This window comes from Girardinichthys multiradiatus, chromosome 18 (genome assembly GCF_021462225.1).
Source record: "Girardinichthys multiradiatus isolate DD_20200921_A chromosome 18, DD_fGirMul_XY1, whole genome shotgun sequence".
NCBI lineage: Eukaryota > Metazoa > Chordata > Actinopteri > Cyprinodontiformes > Goodeidae > Girardinichthys > Girardinichthys multiradiatus.
The window spans coordinates 17608241-17626779 of record NC_061810.1 but is presented as its reverse complement, the minus strand read 5'-3'; the positions used below and the strand labels follow the sequence as shown (position 1 = coordinate 17626779).

The 18539-nt window shown below is 38.4% G+C and overlaps 1 protein-coding gene across 1 annotated transcript in view; it reads right to left on the bottom strand.

The window, feature by feature from the left end:
• The window catches only part of pcp4b (Purkinje cell protein 4b), a 54045-nt gene extending 35781 nt beyond the window's left edge, over positions 1-18264 (bottom strand). The window contains exon 1 of the mRNA XM_047390915.1: positions 18018-18264. Within this exon, the coding sequence (XP_047246871.1) occupies positions 18018-18026 (9 nt within the window). The 5' untranslated portion in view covers positions 18027-18264. The remainder of the gene's footprint in view (positions 1-18017) is intronic.
• Between the last annotated feature and the right edge of the window lie 275 nt (positions 18265-18539).

Sequence of the window (18539 nt, the reverse complement as noted above, 5' to 3'; positions counted from 1 at the left end):
GTGTTCAACAGGTTCAAAGCTAAACACTGAATTAAACTAAATATGCACAACCTAAAAGGAAGTTAAGACCATAAAAGTGAAGTGAAAGTAAACAGCAAGCTACAGCAGAGAAAAGGTTATTTTCTCCTAGGTCTGAAAGCCAGTTGTCAAATTTGAACATCTTTTAAATGTTGTGCATACCAGAAAGTCAGCCACACGCATCCCCACACATCTTCTTTCAGACGTGAGAAATATAGTAACTGCTTCACTGTTTGCAGTGTTCATGGCTGCTGCCATTGTCAGACAGCCTCAGCTCAGTGCACATGTCTGCCAACCCTTTGAGAAACACATAAAGGGAACTTCTGTTGAAATAACGAGTGTAAGCAAAAAGCAGAACGGCTTTTTTTGGCTAGAAAGAATCTGTTAAAGCATCTCCTACAAAGTTCTTTCATTTATTTTTGTAAATCTAATATTGTTTTGGAGGGTTTTTGCTTGGCAGCTGTGAAACCCAACACTCCTTAACTGCATTTAATAAAGAATAATATGCTAAATACTTTGGGAGCCCATAAAGGAAAATCATAAAACGTAATATGCATCAAAATACTTCTGGGAAAAAAAGCTTTTTATTTTAATAGGGATGCTGCTGTTCTTGAACAAAAGAAAACAAAAGGAAAAGGAAGGAAAAAATTGCAACCTGGCATTGAATAGTTTTTTCTGACTTTTGTCTATTATGCAACTTAATGAACCAAACAATTGGTGAGTTTTTTTTCTTTAGAGTGGGGGTATCACTAATCTCAGTGGACTAGTTTCCTCACTTTGGGATTTAGCACAGGGAGTGCACTTCATTGATAAAAGCCGGAATAAACTAACCAGCAAGCCAGTAAATAAATGAGGTTGTTCGCTCTGATCAACTGGAAATTTGGTTCAGTCACTGAGCTCATTTACCAAAGCTCTGCAGCTTTAGAGAACAAACATGTTTTCTGGCTGAATCACAAGGAAATCAACACATGTTTTCACAGCAATGCTTCTTATCTAGTGAACATTTTAAAATTTAAATAGATCTGATAAGTTTACAATGCCCCCAGATGTGCACTTGTGTTCTGTACTGATGCAGTTGCTTTATGGGATTTTTTGGGGGTGAATTCTTAATGTACGTTACTTGCTGGGTAAAATTGTTGAATTTATTCATGGTGATATCTCGAATCCTATCATTATTTGGTGCACTGTTATTGGTTATTTGTGCAATTCTGTTAGCTGTTGATGTACTGTGACAACGGCGTGTTTTCTTTTTTTAACTGTTTTGCTTCTGCAGCACATTCTATAATTCAAAGCAAGATTGTTGCAGAAGTACAGAAAGTTTTTTGTAATGAAAGTTTGTTACGAGCATGCAGTTTCTAAAACCACCAGGTCTGTTTTTTATTTTAATTGTTAAATCATCTTTGTGGATTTGACACTGCTGGCAGCGGCTACACAGTATGCTTATTTTCTTTGTTTAACTATCCCCGTTTTTTTGTCTTTTGATTCAAAATCAGGACTGCAAAGGTCCTTTTCTTTTTATCTGAAAGTCTAAATCCCCTTTTAGAAGACATTTTAAAGCTGGGATGTGTTTTGCAGGCCCTAGAGTTTATTATTTAGATCAGATACAGAATGAAGAGTTGAAGCTGACCCACCTTTGAGCAACCCGGTTTTCAAGAGAAGATTTTCACAGAGATGGGTTCTTCAGTATGTCTGAGGCAGATTTCACTTTGATGCTACCACTAAATGTTATATTTGTGCCTTGCATTGAATACAAAGTGTGTCAAATGATCCTGGAGCATTAAATTGTGCCTAATCATTGTTCTTTATCATTACACAAGTCATGAAAGGAGCTACCATGTTTACCTGACAACAACACTGTTTCGAGAGGAAGTAGCTACTTTTTGAAGTCCATCAGTTATGGTAAGATTCTGCTTACTCTACAGGTTATACACAGTTATTAATGCTAACTGCATTAATCATGCTAGCTGCAAAAAGGTGGTAAAGATGAGCAGAAATAATGGCTTGAAAACATCAGTCTGTGTGTAATTAACCTATATTAATGTATTTTACTAAATGAATGAAGTTACTGAAATAAACAAACTTCAAAAATATTGTAATTAATTTAATATGACTGTATTAAAAAGTGACTCAGCATCAGCTGCTTCATGTGACTCAGCAATAATTACTTTAAACTTTTAAGTAAAGTTTCAAACCCAGAAGGGATCGGTTTGTTTACGGATTGATCAACTTATTGGCAGAAACCAACTGTGTCATTCTGATCAGATTCCAGGTCCAATCAGCCGTCAGGGAGTGTCCACGTGTCATAGCAAGTGCTCACCATGTCCCCAGGTAACCCAGATAGCACTTCTGTCAGCCTTTATGGGCCAGGCAACTTGAGAGTAGCTTTCCAAATGAACTTGGAAGAACAAGGTGTTCAAATTAAGCCTCTAATTATGTCAAATGATGGATCTGTTCTCCGCTTATGCTGTCCCACCAGGCACCTTTGGGTGGAAATGTCCTGCAGAACATCTTCCAGCAATGTGATTTTACCAATGTGAGGACTCAGCTCAAACTGTTTGACTGAGATCTTAAGATCGTCTCTCAATGGCCAGCAGTCAAAGCATTGCTCATTTTGAATTTCACTGCTCAGCTAGAGCAACCAAAGCAGTGGGCTGATTTAAAAAGAGAGAGAAAAAATTGGCAGTGAAATGAAATAGGGCTGTTATCTTTGTCTCTGTGTTTATTTTGAGACTTGGCAATTTTCTTCGTCCAAGAGCTCCCATCTCACACCCAATGGACATTAACAATTTAAAAAAGCACAAGTAGGCCATACGAAAACTCCAGAAGAAAGAACGCAAGGACAAACTGCCTCTGTCAAATTCAATTCAATTCAAAAAGAAGGAGGAAGTCCAATTTAAAACTGTAACAACAAAACCACTGGAAACAGAACAAAGGCTGCTGTGAACTTCTGGTAAAATCTTTATTGGCTTTATTGTTTGATTCTGACCCCTAAGCCTTTAACATTTAGTCTGGGTGTAATGAGCTCTTACGATATTAAAACTTCACAATAGTTCTTGCTAAAGGGAAGTGAAGTCCTAGTGCAGTCAGCATGTGACCACACCAGTAAACTTAGTGTAAGCTATTATTATGAGGTCAGGATGAGAAGTTGTGTACTTTAAGCTTGACAAACCTGAATTTATATTTGAGACTCTTGTTTTGAAGTAAGAAAGGAAGTAGTTCTTCCGCTAATAGTGTTATGTCTGCTAATCACAGTGTGTTATAAATGTATTATAGAATACTCCATCCCTTTCAAATCCAAAAATGTACAAATCTTAATTTGTCCTTGTTCAGAAGGACACAGTCAGTTCTCATCGATAAAGAGGCCTATATTTGTATCCTGATTGTATCCTGAATGTTATGTTTGTGGTGCGGTCATATGTATTTAGAATTTTTTTAATGATTCTCTGCTGGCTACAAAACAAATCGCTCTCTGGGAATAATAATGTTTATCTTTATCTTGATATCGAATTTTATATAACTTTTACTCCTTTTGAGAAAACACAAAACGTGTATTTTCCGAATCAGAATCATGAAAAACTTTCTTGCCAAGTAGTGTTTCACACATACGAGGAATTTGCTTTGGTGGTCAGGCGCTACACATAGACAAACATACAGCTGGCATAAATAAATCTTCATTCCATTGCTTGTCTGTATACTTTCAAGAAATTACAAAATAAAGGCCACTAGTGGCGCAAAACAAATCTCAAGAATAAAAAGAATCAAGCCAGAACCTGTTGTTAGATATCACACTGAGCATCCAGTACCTCAAAAATAATATGGGGATGTAGTGGACAATCACGGTGCAGGTCAAACACAAACTGTTTACATCTTCAGATGTTTATGAATGACAAGCTCCCACTGCTAAATGATTCAGGTCCTCATTTGCCAACTTAGTCCATTTTACAGTCCAGCGACAATTGCCTTGTTTCCAGTTGTTTTTATGTTTGGCCAAAGAACAGCTGAACTTTCAAGTACAATTAAGGCAAATGTTTAAAATCCCTTTTACAATAAGTACCTACAATCCTGGTGACCTTAAGGTCCTCTTGTTTTTCCATCAGTTTATTCAGATCACAAAATGCAGATTTTCAAACACGCTTTGCTGCTGCTGTGAAACAAGCATTCAACAAAGACACAATACAAACTGTGACAATTTTTCCTTTAAACAGCCACATCTGTTGCCTTTTGTCATTACATTGTGCTGTCTTTTTTCCTAAGTTCTCTTCTTTTTGTAAAACAAAAATAATTATGTAGCTGAAGTCTGAAAATAAATATGAATGCACCAATTACAGGGTGTAAAGTCTGAGAAAGGATACAGGGAGGGAAATTCACCATTTAAAATTTAATCGCCCTGCTTATGAGCACATTAATAGTTATGTCTGAGAAAGTAATACACCCAACATGTTTAAGTGCCTCATGTCAGCATTAGTGTAGATATCTGAATCAGGGACCCCTGCAGTCACAAACCTATTTTGGTGGCCTGCCTACTTATTAGATTGCCTTGCAGGCGCTGCAGTCCCAGAAGTCTCTCTGGTTTGAATCTGCGGAGTGATGCAGTAATGATTTTTGTGGGAGGTAAATTTGCGGCCTGAAGCAGTAATGCTTTACTAATTCAGCACCTCTGCACATACTGAACTCATGAGATGAATGACTAAAATGCTAACAAAAGCTTACCAACATAGTGCACTGTGGCAGAGATGGTGAAAAGGCTTGATTTGCATGACCCGGTTGAGCTCACAGATGACTGTAGTCTCTTTTTTCTCACCTTAATACCAGCTACGACCATATATTAACACATTTATGGTTGTCAAAATGCCCTTTCACTTTCCAGTCTGTTGTGTTACTATGTGAACAGTGAAAGCTACCACATAAATGATGCTCAAAACCTACACCTTAATGTATATCAGAAATGTCATAATTAACGACCAAGTTCAAAGACAAACTTTGATATTCAGTCATTTTTTAATTATTATTTGCACAACAGTAGTTTAATCTAACAGTGACTCATCTGCCTCACACCAGATAAAACAGCCTTTGCAAACATTTTCCAATACGACAGACGAAATTAAGATGTCGTTTTATTTTATTGATTCACTTTAGACAGTATTGCTTGTGCAAAATTAAACTGGGAAACAGGAGTCCATCAACCTTGTGTACACAGCTGGTGTATTTACGACTGTATGGTAATGAGAGGGTAGCTACACATGCACTGCAAACACTGTTTTCACCCCAGACACTTAACCGCCCAATGTGTAATAGCTTCTGCGTTCATTTGGCAACAATCCAATTGATTTATGAGGTAAGGAGTGGGTAAATTCCCATTTATATCTTCTTTGTTGAAGATCAAGATTATGTTGTTGATGAAGAGTTTGGCGATTACACTCTGAGGGGGAATCTAAACCTGGTTCAATCAACAACACATAAATAAAAAGTCTATTAGCTGGTTGGTTGAGACTAGATTGAGCCTGCGCCTACAGGGGGTCCCTGTGATGTGGAAAACATCCTGCATCGTTCCAGTGCCTAAAACACAAAGTCCCTTTGGCTCCAAGGACAACAGGCCTGTGGCACTGATGTCCCACAACATGAAGACTCTGGAGAGACTTGTCCTGGAGCAGCTCTGGCTTGTAGTTTGCCTACCAGCCTAAACTTGGAGTTGAGGATGCCATCATCTTCCTGCTCAACCGTGTATACACTCACCTGGACCAGCCGGCAACCACTGTTAGAATTATGTTTTTTGACTTCTCCAGTGCATTCAACACCATCCGTCCGGCTCTACTGGGTGAGAAGCTGAAAGCGATGCAGGTGGATCCCCCCCTGCATCAGTGGTGTCAGAGAGAATGATCCAAGGTGTCCAAGGTGAAGGTCATCTTGGACAACAAGTCTCATCCACTTCATGACGTGATGGCCGGCTACAGGAGCACCTTCAGCCAGAGACTCATCAACCAAAATGCACCACAGAGCGCCACAGGAAATCATTTCTGCCTGTAGCCATCAGACTTTACAATGCCCAACTCTGAGTGACTAAAACTTAATTATAAATTTCTAAGTCGGGGCAACACGACCATACCCGACTTCCGCACTCAGGAAGGTTGCTCCTCGCATCAATAGTAGTAAAACGTTCTTACTGTGACTGTTTTTAACAGTTCTTTACTATTTATGCAACATTTAGCCAGTCATACACGTACTACTATTCATTGTTTATAAGACGAGATGTTTCAACGCTGTTTATATGCCTGAAATATCACATAGAACATTGTTGTTGTAAGACTGCTGTTACAGTTGCTGGCAATATGAGCAAAAACAAGCAGGAAACTTGAACGCTACAACTCAGAGATGACGTAAACTCCGACATCCCAGTTCCAACTTCTGAGGCTGGTGGAATGCAGCACTGAATATGGGAAAAAACCAAGACAGTGACCTCACAGCAAAAGTAACATAATTGGCCCTGATGCAGTTCAACACTGTGAATGCTACATCCTTCATCTTAATACACACACTGGTAAAAGTAAACACACATACTTCGAAAACATAAGAGAACTTGATGTTTCACAAAATGCGCTCTCTTAATAAAAATAACACATAAAAGGTGCTTTTAAAAATAAATTAAATTTTGTGTAAAGGCATTTGCACAATTGATCAATTACATTTTATTTAACTCCTACCCAAAGTGTGGTATTGAGCAGCAAATGGTCCAATCTGATAACGGTGATGGTAAATAAAGATAAGTCCAGAAAATGGAGGGTTCGGGTCTATAAACTCAATGAAGATCTTTGTCTTGTCAGATGTAATTTAAGTTGCCTTTTATGCTGAAAATAATACCAAATTTGTCATATTGGGAGTAAATAATTTGAAGAACGGTAGCAAAAGTGGAGGAAAAATCTGTAGCAGGAAGGGGCGCGGTGCTGATGGTGTAGGGGGCGCGCGACCATATACGGAGGCTACAGTCCTCAATGCGGCCGTCCCAGGTTCAAGTCCCGGACCTGGCAACATTTGCTGAATGTCTCCCCCTCTCTCTACCCCTCTTTCTTGTCTGCCTACTGTCAAAAAATAAAAAGGCCACTAGTGCTGAAAAAATATCTTAAAAAGCTGCAGCAACTCCAATATCTCTGAAGCTGAAAAGGGATTGAGAGAAAACTTGATTTCTGTTGGCTGTTAGTGTTGTGGCTAGGTTTTTTCAGTCTAAGTAGAACAAGAAATCACTCTCCAGGCTTAAAGTTGATTAAACAGCATTTTATTTAACTAATGTCTCCTTTCCAAACCAAAAGTAAGGCATGAGTTTTATCAGCAGATTTAATCCTCAGGATGATTTCTCTCTAAAATCATCCACTTATTTAACTCAAACTCAGAACTTCCAAAACTGCTGGAAAGTTTGAAAAACAAATCTGCAACATATTTTCCTATTATTTTAACATAAATTTGATAAACTTTTTTAATTTTCTTATGTAACAAAAAAGAACTGCCTGAAACACAGTGCCTTGCAAAAGTATTCACTGCGTCGTTGTTCTGATGGTTGGCGAACATCTGCTCCGGTATCAGGGCCTAAATTCACATCTACAATGCTCCCCATCTGTGGAGAAATTCTCTGGTGTGCTGCTATCTCTTCTCTAGCTTCTGAATGCAGCAGGTACCATCGCTGCTCACATTTCAGGCTGGTACTGAAAGCAGCGATTCTATTGGAGCTCATGTAGTATATTCAGTTTTATTTTCCTGCAAAAGGTGAACCTTTGCCCCAGTCTTTAGCTCAGCACACATCAGCTTTGACCAGCATTTCTATCCCTGCCAAAGAAAAAAATTCACTTAGCATGATGCTGCCACCAACATATATCACTTTTGGGATGGTGTGTTCAGGGTTATGTGGAGAGTTAGTTATTTATATATATGTTTTCTGTGTCCCTTACATGGCTTGTGGTAAATTGCAAACAGGGACTCTTATGGTTTAACATTTACATTCTTCTGTTCAGTCTTCTATAAATGCCAGGTTTGTGGAGTGTACAACAAATGTGTATCTTGTCAACAGATTATCCCACCTGAGCTGCAGACCTCTGCAGCTCCTCCAGGGTCACCATGTTCATATTTTAATAAAGAAATCTCATGATTATTTGCACGTTTAATTTTAAATAACATTGTCTATCTCTAGCGAGACAGCTTGAACAATGTTTTTTTCGTCAAAATTGCTAGTTTGTCTTTCTGCAGTACTGAAGGAGATTCTTTGTTTTTCTGTTTTTCTGGTATTAGGGGCTACAGGCCGAGACTCCTTTGAGAGCAATAAGAAGCTGGACTGTTATCTTGCCTGATTTTTTGAAAGCCTGAGAGTGAATAAAGAGTGCAAGGCATACATTCCCATTAGATCCAGGTGGGATAAATAATTTGCACTGCCTGCTTTGAAAATATTAATGAATTTGTGTTGGTTGGGTTGACTTCCTAACTTTTGCTCTTCCCCTTGGACCAAATAGTAATCAGATTAAGTGGAGATATTTTCATACGAGTCTTCCTGACAGGTTGATGGGGTCTAGATACCAATTTGAACTTTATCATAATATGATTACTTCATGTTTACTAATTTTGACATCTATCCTTTTATTTCTTAGGTATTATATTATTCAGTAAAGGTAGTTTGTTCTTTGTCTGATAAATATATTGAATAATTAATGAGTTGATAAATATCTGAGATTAATGACTGATATTAAAGTAATTTATTCAAATGGTTAATTATGCAGCCATATAGTTTAATATAGCGCTACATCAGTGCTATACCTTTGAGGCCTTCACAGATTTCCTGAGATTAAATGACATTCTGGGTGATTTCTTAAGGCAATTTGTTGGACTGGATGTTGAAAAAATAATGTTAATAACACATATCATATTCTTCTTAGTATTCTTCACAAATATTCACTACTTTGCTTTGGTCTACCACATAAATTCCCATTAAATTGTATTGACGTCTGTGGTTATATGTGGAAAAATGTCAAATAGGTCAAGATGTATGAAAACTTTTATAAAGCACTGTAAGTTATAATGGATATAACATGTAACAGCTATTCTTTAATACTAGTCAGCAAAACACAATATGTAATTGAGAAAAAATATATTTGATTTAGTAAAGGCCCTGTCTTTAAGGGTAATTTAACTCTCACAAACACTTTTGAAGCTTAGGTAAATGGAAGCAAAACACAAATTCTTTGTGTAAGGTGGGCTAAGTGCTTAAGTAGAGGGCAATTGGACTCTTATTTGTTGAAAACGTTTCGCCTTTAATCAATTCAGAACTGAAGAAGCCTTGTGGATGAGAGGAAAAAAGTCTTCAAGACACAAGAAAAGAATACCAGTTGCTTTTTACCCAAACACATAAGATTGTCGTGTCCTGGATGACTGAGAATCTACACCAGCGTAATATTAGTTGTGAAAACTAGAAAATGTCTCCTGATGCATGGGAAGCTGTATCTTGAATATTCCTTAGTAATGACTGAATGGCTGCAGGAATACAACAGCATGTTGTTCAATGCTATGACAATGAGTCAACATTGATTTCAGGCACACCTGGAAATTGTCCCATAAAATATGCATGAACTACATTGCAATGAGTCTGTCCTCTTTGTGTTTCCCACCAAAATACAACTTTAAAAATCACGAAGGGAAAAAGATGTTTGTTGTGCAAGTCTACACGACTGTTGTCTGTACCTTCATTATCAGTGTTTTTTTTTTTTTTTTTTGATGAAATTGCTTTATTTCTTTGGAATTGGGAACTTCTCATACAGACATGAGGAGAAGTGGAAAAATATATGGGAGATGAGAAGTAAGAAAACACCATCATCTGACATTTAGTATGTTTCTGATAACCGCCTACAGATGGATGATTAGTAAGGTCAAATTTCAGTAGCTGGGAGTGTAAACTGCTTATACTCACTGTCCAAACGCTAACTGAGTTGGCTTCCATCTGTACAGAACAATATTTTTTTCTTCTTATTTTCATATGTCTACACAAAAATAAGTTTAATTTTAACTTAACATTTACACGTTTACCTCTGTATGTTATTAAAGCATGTTAAGTTAATAAAATCAGTATAACATTAAACCCATCAATGATTTCTAGATGCTTTAAAACATATAACTACAAGGTAGCATTTAGACATTTATTGCTAAAAGACATGAGACTGGTCACTTCAGTTACTATAATTATGATTTTTGAGAAAATTAGAAACAAAATTAAAAGCTCACGTAAAAGTAAATATATCTGATTGATCCAAGCTATCTATTACTGAGGGGCTGCATGCTGGGGGACAGGTGGGAGCACTGTTCACTTACAGCAAGAAGGTCCTGGATTCAAATCCCAGCCTCTAGTCTTTCTACATAGACTGCATGTTTTCCCATGCATGCAGCTCTCCGGGTACACTAGTTTACTCCCGCAGGTTAGGTTAACTGTTAGGTTAATTAGTCTCTCTAAATTGCCATTAGGTGTGATTGTGCGGATGTGCATAGTTGTGTGTCTCTGTGTTGCTCTGGATACTGGACTGTTGACCCACTCAGGAGGAACCATGCCTCTTATGCAATGACCACTGAAGATAGGCACCAGTGCCCCACCAGCCCTCACCCTCACCCCTGTGACCCATAATGGAGAAGCAGTTATACACGATGGATGGATCTGTTACTCTCTGTGCATGCATTTTTATGGGCCTAAATTAGACAGTATAGGAGGTACTTGCATCTAGCAGTGATATTTTATTTAATTAGCTTTGGGAAACTTTACTTTCAATCAAACTGTTTTCTTTATTTTGCAACTAGAAGGCATGCTTCTCGGGTGTGTTATCCTTTGCTGACAGCTTTAATCCCAGGGACAAATCGAATCGCAATAATACACGTTGCTAAAGATAAATATGATCCTAGCAAGACAGCTGTCAGCTGTAAAAATGCAATGGATTTTATTTAAAAACAGATTTCTGTGACTGTGGGAAGAGACGCTGGTTGTTCAAAGGCACACCTCAAAACAGAAAACTGAGTGCAAAGTAGCTTTAAAAGGCAGAACTTACAAGAAAAGACAAATATATGGACAGAGGCAGGAGTTAATTTTTGTGATTGAGCACTAAGAAAAAGAAAACGTAAACAGAATCTCCAACCCTATAATCATAATGTATATTTACTCATTAAAACTTACTGGGAAAAAATGAGGACATTGCTGACTGAGTAAAAAAAAACTGCAGTGGACAAAGAAATAATACTGCTGCTGTAGTTTGAAGTGGTTAGAATTAGGCAAGAGCCATATGGTATCAAGTAATCACAAGACTTTAAAGGCTTCTGATTTCAAAACCGCTAAGATTTTGCATCATTCTGTTCCTATCAGAGTTAGTGCCGGCGAGACCAGAGTTTTTCCCAGCTGTCTGCAACACAGCACAAGGTTGTGATCCAACTCCCCCATATGTTGCTGCATGCTGCTAGTCGGCTGGCTAAAAAAGGGCTACTACACCTTTCCCTTCCTTACAACATAGAAAAATTATGCCATTTAGAAATAGAGTTGCAACATATATAAACTCAAGGCTTAAAACCTAAAGGAGCACCACCCATCACTCCTACTAAGATAATGCTGTCATAAAATCACAGCTGGCGAGCAATGAGCGACACGCAGTCCTTTGCAGCCACTAACAGAGCAGATAGCTCATTACTTGAACAGTAAAGCCGCAGGTGGACAACAGAGTTTTGGGCACTTTTTTATTCCTTCTGTTTGACATGGATTTGGTTGTCCCTGTCAGGATGATGGTGTAACACTTCATCAGGAAACACATTTCAGCTCATTGACACAGGCAGCAACAGAGGGGATCAGTCCAACTGAAAACATATGGTGTAAATTGAAAGAAATGGTGCGTGACAAGACTCCATCCTATAAAGTTAATCTGTCAGCTGTTTCACAGAGAGTATGAAACTAATCAATAAAAAAGTGTCTCTTTTTTTCCCTTCAACTAAATCCAAATATTTGTGCTGTTATCAAAGTTAGAGGAGGTGCAGCAAAGTACTAAGTTCTGGGCTAATTATTTTACTGTGCCTGATAGGCAGCATATTTTAACTATAAAATAGTTTTCTCTCCTGTAAAGGGTATTTTACAAGGCCAAAATGTTCACTTCCAAATTAAAATAAGGTGGATTTCTGTCATATGTGTGACTTTTACAAAATCAAATAGATATGACAGGATCCTCCAGGACTGCTGATTTCACATTTGGCATAATTGTAATATTCTGAAGTAAAATGCTATTTATGTGAAGAATTTCCAACCACTGTGCTACATATTAGTACTTTAATATCAGTGTAATGCAAGCAAAGTCTCTGGCACAGCTCTGCAACCGTGTTGCCTTAGTAACATAATGAGACAGCAGTGGTTGCATGTTTATTTCAGGCCATTTTCTGTAGTGTCGGAACAATTAGATCATACCAAAATTCAGAAAAACTGACAGCCTTTTCACAGGATGCTTCTGGGGTATGGACACAAAATTATTGAGCTCTTCATTAATGTCATTACCTTGGAAAATGGACGTGTCCTTTTAAAACTGTTTAACAGTAGAACATTGTATTCTGCTTATATCTGGAAAATATCTAATTGCAATACCATTGCTGTAAATAATGATGACATATTAATAAAAATGTTGCCCAGGTGTGTGCTGGTGTGGAAATCAAGGGCGGCTAGAGTGCGTCTAACAGGCCAAATGTAACAAACAATTAAATATGCCTAACAATTAAGATTTACCATCTAAATATGACGTCCAACCAGTCCTTTGCATTTGCAACATTGCACACTCTAATATAGTGATGACTACAGCAATTTGATCACTATGCAGTTCTACTTGTGATGCTTCAAAATTCTTTCACATCTACAGTACAGACCAAAAGTTTGGACACACCTTCTCATTCAAAGAGTTTTCTTTATTTTCATGACTATGAATATTGTAGCTTCACACTGAAGGCATCAAAACTATGAATTAACACATTTGGAATTATATACTGAACAAAAAAGTGTAAAACAACTGAAAATATGTCTTATATTCTAGGTTCTTCAAAGTAGCCACCTTTTGCTTTGATTACTGCTCCGCACACTCTTGGTATTCTGTTGATGAGCTTCAAGAGGTAGTCACCTGAAATGGTTTTCCAACAGTCTTGAAGGAGTTCCCAGAGATGCTTAGCACTTGTTGGCCCTTTTGCCTTCACTCTGCAGTCCAGCTCACCCCAAATCATCTCAATTGGGTTCAGGTCCGGTGACTGTGGAGGCCAGGTCATCTGGCGCAGCACCCCATCACTCTCCTTCTTGGTCAAATAGCCCTTACACAGCCTGGAGGTGTGTTTGGGGTCCAACTAAAAGCAAACCGGATGGAATAGCATGCCGCTGCAAGATGCTGTGGTAGCCATGCTGGTTCAGTATGCCTTCAATTTTGAATAAATCCCCAACAGTGTCACCAGCAAAGCACCCCCACACCATCACACCTCCTCCTCCATGCTTCACAGTGGGAACCAGGCATGTAGAGTCCATCTGTTCACCTCTTCTGCGCTGCACAAAGACACGGTGGTTGGAACCAAAGATCTCAAACTTGGACTCATCAGACCAAAGCACAGATTTCCACTGGTCTAATGTCCATTCCTTGTGTTCTTTAGCCCAAACAAGTCTCTTCTGCTTGTTGCCTGTCCTCAGCAGTGGTTTCCTAGCAGCTATTTTACCATGAAGGCCTGATTCACACAGTCTCCTCTTAACAGTTGTTCTAGAGATGTGTCTGCTGCTAGAACTCTGTGTGGCATTGACCTGTTCTCTAATCTGAGCTGCTGTTAACCTGCGATTTCTGAGGCTGGTGACTCGGATTAACTTATCGTCCGCAGCAGAGGTGACTCTTGGTCTTCCTTTCCTGGGGCGGTCCTCATGTGATCCAGTTTCTTTGTAGCGCTTGATGGTTTTTGCGACTGCACTTGGGGACACTTTCAAAGTTTTCCCAATTGTTCGGACTGACTGACCTTCATTTCTTAAAGTAATGATGGCCACTCGTTTTTCTTTACTTAGCTGCTTTTTTCTTGCCATAATACAAATTCTAACAGTTTATTCAGTAGGACTATCAGCTGTGTACTGCATCCACCTCCTGCACAACACAACTGATGGTCCCAACCCCATTTATATGGCTTGAAATCCCACTTATTAAACCTGACAGGGCACACCTGTGAAGTGAAAACCATTTCAGGTGACTACCTCTTGAAGCTCATCAACAGAATACCAAGAGTATGTGGAGCAGCAATCAAAGCAAAAGGTGGCTACTTTGAAGAACCTAGAATATAAGACATATTTTCAGTTGTTTCACACTTTTTTGTTCAGTATATAATTCCACATGTGTTAATCCATAGTTTTGATGCCTTCAGTGTGAAGCTACAATATTCGTAGTCATGAAAATAAAGAAAACTCTTTGAATGAGAAGGCGTGTCCAAACTTTTGGTCTGTACTGTATGTATGTCCAATTCATCAAAGTAAGTCAAGATTTCAATTAGAGCTCTGCAATATGTTCGCAGCCATCATCACAATACCAGTGTGTGTGTGTGTGTGTGTGTGTGTGTGTGTGTGTTGTAGCAAAGAACTCAATTTTTGGTCACCTAGTATGTTTCAAATAATATATTTGGCAAATTTGATGACATTTTACTGCCCCACTTGATATATATTTTAGTGACCAAGACGCTAAAACCCTTGGAGAGGGACGGGGACATTGTAATTATGGAAATGACAGAGATGGGTGATGGAATTGTGGATTAAATGCTACTGATATCAGTATTGCAATAATTTCAATCATAAAACAATAATATCAATAATAACTTTGAATTATGGTGTTTGCATTGGTGATATAGAAAACAATTCATTCACATTTAGATAGAAATAATCACACCTGCTGTGTGCATACAGTTCACTGTGTGCAAAGGTGACACTGACTCCACGGACAATTGACTAGCAGAAGGATTTTTTTTTTCATCAGGTAACAACTTGGGGCTGTTTATGTTTTAAATTGTTTAATTCTTACATTCACCAAAACTAATTCGATTTTTGGCCAGCCATTTTGAAACCAACTTTCATGTCCCGGTTTTCACAAAGCTCTGTCCCACCAATAACCAATTTAAGCTGATTCCACTTTTTCCTTAAAAAGGTGGAATCAGCTTTAATATAATATAATATAATATAATATAATATAAAAAGTTGTAAGAAAACCATTCCAGATAAAATAAGTGGGAAGTGGGAAAAAATAAGATTTTACTGATCTTTTAAAACAATGATAACATGATTGGAGAGTGTACATTTTATGAAGGCATCTTATATCAGCGATTGACGCAGCAGTACCAAATCATCCATATGAATTCCCTAGAGAAATACAATTAGCATAGCTTTTTATAATACTAAGATTTCAAAAAAGCTGCAAACATTTCCAAAATCGAGCATGTTCCATGGTAGGTAGAGGCTGAAGGCTGAAAACAATAATACACAGCAACCTTGTTTTTTCTCCGTTCAGCCTTCCTATTATCTGCTGAAAGTCTTACTCTCTTTCACAGTGTGAATAAACAACACACGTGAGAAAATTACAGTTACGTTTTAAATAGCCTCTTAGATCTCTGTGCTTCTTTGACAGGATGGAACAATGGGATAGCGCTTCATGAGACAATCTCCCTTAGAAAAGATCTTTGTTTGTTCTTAAGCCCGTCTTTGGCACAGAGTCTTATTGGCATTAATAAGTTCTTTTTCAACACAACATCAAATGCAAAACAATTAAGTCATTTGTGGCTCTGGTTTTTGAGTATAGCACAGGTTTTCTAGGGTTTGGATTCAAAATGTGAGGCAGCTGTTCACATCCATGCAATTCCCTGACTGGTGTCCATTTTAGCTCTCATACTCTGGCGCATAAGACATACTAAGCAACACTCGGTTCTCGAGATTGAAACTGACTATGACATCTCTGAATCAAGGGTCTAGAATCCAGAAGTTGGTATTTTTTTTTGAAAGTGCATATTCACTATCGTGATAATGGGGCTGAGAACTTTATCAATATCTAAATCTTGTTTTTTGTCTTTGCCTTTGTCTTAACTGTAAGGACTTAAAGCTGATTTTCTGTAGTTTATAGAAAAGTGGATTAATGTCCAGAAGGTTGTGCTACAAAAGAGAAAAGTAAGGTGTGTTTTTTTTATGAGTACTGTACCTCTGAGCAGGAGATTTAAGATGATGGGAGAAAACATGTCTAAGGGCAGAGAGTGCGGCAGCAATGATGAAGCGAGCACTGCAATGCTGACCACTGCAGACTCATCTATCCAGAATGCATTAAACTGCTCCAGCTTCAGTTAAGTCAACTATGAAGACTGATTACGCCCATAACTTCAACTGAGAAAAACTTCACTTTTCACGGCATAACACAAAAGGGTCAACTAAGCATAAATATTACTCCACACACCATGCATATCCTCGTCTTCTTAATGTTTCTCTGGGCTGCTGTTGTCCCTTAATATAACAATCATTATTAATTAAAGAGCATAGCCTCCGTTGCATGTCATCATGAAACAAAATACAGAGGAGATTTCCCTCCTGGCAAGGAATCAGTTATCCCTCTGCTGTCAGAGTTTCTTTTATTTAGACACCCTGAAGTCATATTGCTTTGAAGCATTGAAAAACATGTTAATATGCAGCTCGTGAAGAGAAGGAGGTTGATACCTGTTTTGGATGTATTTAAAGAAAAGACTAAATGTATAAAAAGATAAAGATAAAGGACCAACAGTCTTCTAAGCATGTTATAGCTCCTTTAGATGGAATTTAGTCGGAATTTAAAGCAGCATAAAGAGTTTTTGTTGAACCCACCGAGAGGCAGAACAAGTTGGACAACCTTCATGCAAATTTTTTTTTCTCTATAAACATTTCCATCATTGTCCTCCCAAATTGTGTGCACGGATGGGGAATCACAAGCACAAGAAAAATACTTAAATGAGTACAAATAAGCATATTTCAGTAGCATAGTTCAGTAGTCTAACTACAGTTTAAATGTTCTTCAAATGCAATTCAAACTGTGGTTAGTGGCATAAAACCCACTTTCAAGCTAATAAAATGAGAAGAGACACTAACATTCCTGCTTAAATAATTCATTGTTTCTTACCATTATTTAATGTAAAAGAACTACACCACACACATTTTACTGTTTACATCTGTCCAGCGTATGCGTTATTTCTGCCCTGACTTTGATTTTCTACAATCTTCAGATGTGTGCAGACTTTCCAAGCAACTGACAGAATCGTTTGGATGCAGGAAAATAAAAACACCCTTATCAGATAACTGTTAGAGGATAACCAGTCAGGAAGCACTTATTTCAGTTTTATTAGGCTTAGAAATACTACAAAACAAAGCATCAGGAATTGGCTGTAACATCTAAAACATTATTGGTGGCATAATGAAAATTTTAAATAAAAACTTTTTCTCCTTCGACTTGAAAATGAGTCGTTGGATGGGTGAAGAATCGGCTTCAACCACCCAGATAAACCCGCAACCGAGTATGTGAAATCCCAGTCCATCTGCTGGGAAGGCATCACATTTACTCAGATTCTCTGAATGGGCCAGTCCAGGTGTGCCAGAAAAAAAACCTAAGGACTTCTGCACCTGTTAACATGGTGTATGACTTTCAGTTCACCAATTGTGCTGTGCAGCACGCAACACATTCAAAGGTGAAATGTGGGATTCTGTAGGTATCTGACAGTATTGGTGCGCCCCGCTGTTCCATCCTGGATTCAGCTGCGCTCCATCTGACACTCAATAACTCACAATAACCCTGCAACACTTAAACCTGTGAAAGCTCATCGGGTTAAGCAAATCCGTGGCTCACACCTGACCACCGAATCTGTCTTAAATGTTGCTTCTCCCTGCGCGCCCTGCGTCAGGACCCTTGCGTACTATGGATAAAATCCCGACACCTCTTTGTTTTAAAACATAAAAACAGTCCTACCTCACTCATGGTAGAAAGTATCGCAGATGTGTCGCTTGCTTCCAGTAGGTGGGATGCAGAAGGAGTTTCAGCTTCAGCGGTCTTTATTAAAAGAGCGGCTCGCCGCGGACGGAGCAGCTTTATAAAGTGTTAAGCCCAACTCCTCCGTGTCATCACGTCACTAATAAACCAATAGGAACGCCGTGGGCAAATGTGTCTCCCAAGTCACCACCCAACTTCTTCGAGGGTTCACGCGTTGCTGTGTAAGCTCTTTTTACATGATCATCAGCCAAATGCAGCGGCTCTGTGCTGCTGATGAACTGTATTTCACTTCTGCGAGGCATTTCATGCACCAGGCGCCATGTCATCAGTACAAACTCTCATCTCACAAAGAGGGCATGTAGTATTGTCATTTCCACCTGCGTGCGTGGGTGTGAACACAAAAAATTTATTTCATCTGCCTTATTATGAGGAATTGGGCATTGTTTCATAATAAATGTATCATTTTTGTATGTGTTGATCATCTTTATTCAATAATTATTT